This window comes from Buceros rhinoceros, unplaced genomic scaffold (genome assembly GCF_000710305.1).
Source record: "Buceros rhinoceros silvestris isolate BGI_N320 unplaced genomic scaffold, ASM71030v1 scaffold46312, whole genome shotgun sequence".
Taxonomy (NCBI): domain Eukaryota; kingdom Metazoa; phylum Chordata; class Aves; order Bucerotiformes; family Bucerotidae; genus Buceros; species Buceros rhinoceros.
In genome coordinates this window covers 4,842-6,430 of record NW_010400351.1, presented here as the reverse complement: position 1 = coordinate 6,430, position 1,589 = coordinate 4,842, and the positions used below count along the sequence as shown (strand labels likewise).

Here is a 1,589-nt window from a genome sequence, read left to right as displayed (position 1 = left end):
CCCCATCCCTGGAAGAGTTTAAAAGACATGTGGGTGTGGTGCTGAGGTTTGGGGACATGGTTTAGGGACTCTGGCAGTGCAGGGTGAACGGTTGGACTCAACGATTGTAAAAGTCTTTTCCAACCAGATGATTCTGTGATCCTGTGTCTTCTGCCAGCAGAATGTTAGCCATTTAAAAAATAAGAAGCTGTGTCTAGCTCAAAGCATGGGACAAAAGTTTTCTAGAGTGACTCAGGACTTTGCTAACTTATTTGCCTTTGCACAAAGACTACACTGTGGACTTGCTGTCCTTTGGCAAAAAAACCTCCACTACTCAGGTAGTATGGGCCCCTTACAAGAACAAAGAAAACCCTGGGCTTCACCACAGAAAAGGCAGGTTTCGGTACAAAGAGTTTGCAGGTGTAAGTATCAAATCGAACAGTTACACAAGCATTCAAATATGACAAACATTAATATTTTAAGACAGAAAATTTTACACCGCATTTTTTACTTCTATTCCAAGGTACCAGAACTGGAGTTTCCTAAAGGACTATGACCAAATGGTAAGTTTTGAACAAACATTCAACTGTAATCCAGGCTCTTTTCAGTTTTTGTCAATTTGAGCTAGGCTAATATTTCAAATTGAAGCATACTTAGGCATAATTAGAGAATTATTTAAGACTAAAATCTTAAGGAAAAATAAGAGAGAACTGAAGTGCCTTTCATCTGCTACCTATGCCACAAAGAAACACAGTACATACATGTGTTCAATAGTTTCAATATTGACTACTCCATAGAAAGACAAGTGCTAGAAGAACTGACTTTTTAGGAGAAAACTTGTAACATAATGCCATCATGCTGAAATCCAAGTCACTTACTAAAAACCCTCCCACATCACAACCATTCTAGACAGGCTAACTTCTGTCTCAGGTGACATTTTATGCAACTCATTTGAAAATTATTCATTTGCATGTGCTATCCTATTCCCATGTAAGGTGAGGAAAAAACAATCATTTTACCTCATTTCTTCCACAACTTCATGTACATTCAGTATGACATTTTAAGTACATTCAAATTCTAATTTCAAAAGCAAAAATGCTGATATAAAGAAACTCAGTAACTTCTATTGTTGTAACAATGAGTATAATTCTGAAAACTGATTAATGATCTTTATTTCATCTAGGGTATGAAAAAGGAGCAGAAGCCACTGCCAAACTATATGCCTGTGTTCTCCGGCAAAGTCCCCAATTCGACCAGCCAGACTATTGGCAGTCGACTCAATACTGAACTTGGCAAGACTCTGGTAAATATGGATTACTTCTTCAGCAGTGGAGCAAGAAAGAGGAAACTTGAGGATGAGCTCCAGCCTTCCTAGTGCTTCAGTAAAAACATAACAGTGACAAAACAAGTTGAATTGTTCTAGCCAACAGTCTCCACAGCATGTAAAAAATCCCTCTATCTTTTTCTCAGAGAGACCAATAGTACTGTCTAGCATGGATTTTCTTTCAAGAGCAAAGATGGGTGTTGTCCAACAATGTCACAGGAGACAATTGTCTTCATGTTTGAGTTGAATGGGCCACGTACAGAGTTGGTGCTACAGATCTCATCCA

General features: G+C 38.5%; 1 protein-coding gene across 1 annotated transcript; it reads left to right on the top strand.

Moving 5' to 3' along the window:
• Positions 1 to 502: 502 nt before the first annotated feature.
• Positions 503 to 1,354, top strand: LOC104488486 (chromosome unknown open reading frame, human C2orf50; the record flags this gene model as incomplete). Its single annotated transcript, XM_010131803.1, has 2 exons — positions 503 to 542; positions 1,163 to 1,354. Coding segments are annotated over 2 exons (232 nt in total), but the record flags the coding sequence as incomplete, so codon positions are not given.
• Between the last annotated feature and the right edge of the window lie 235 nt (positions 1,355 to 1,589).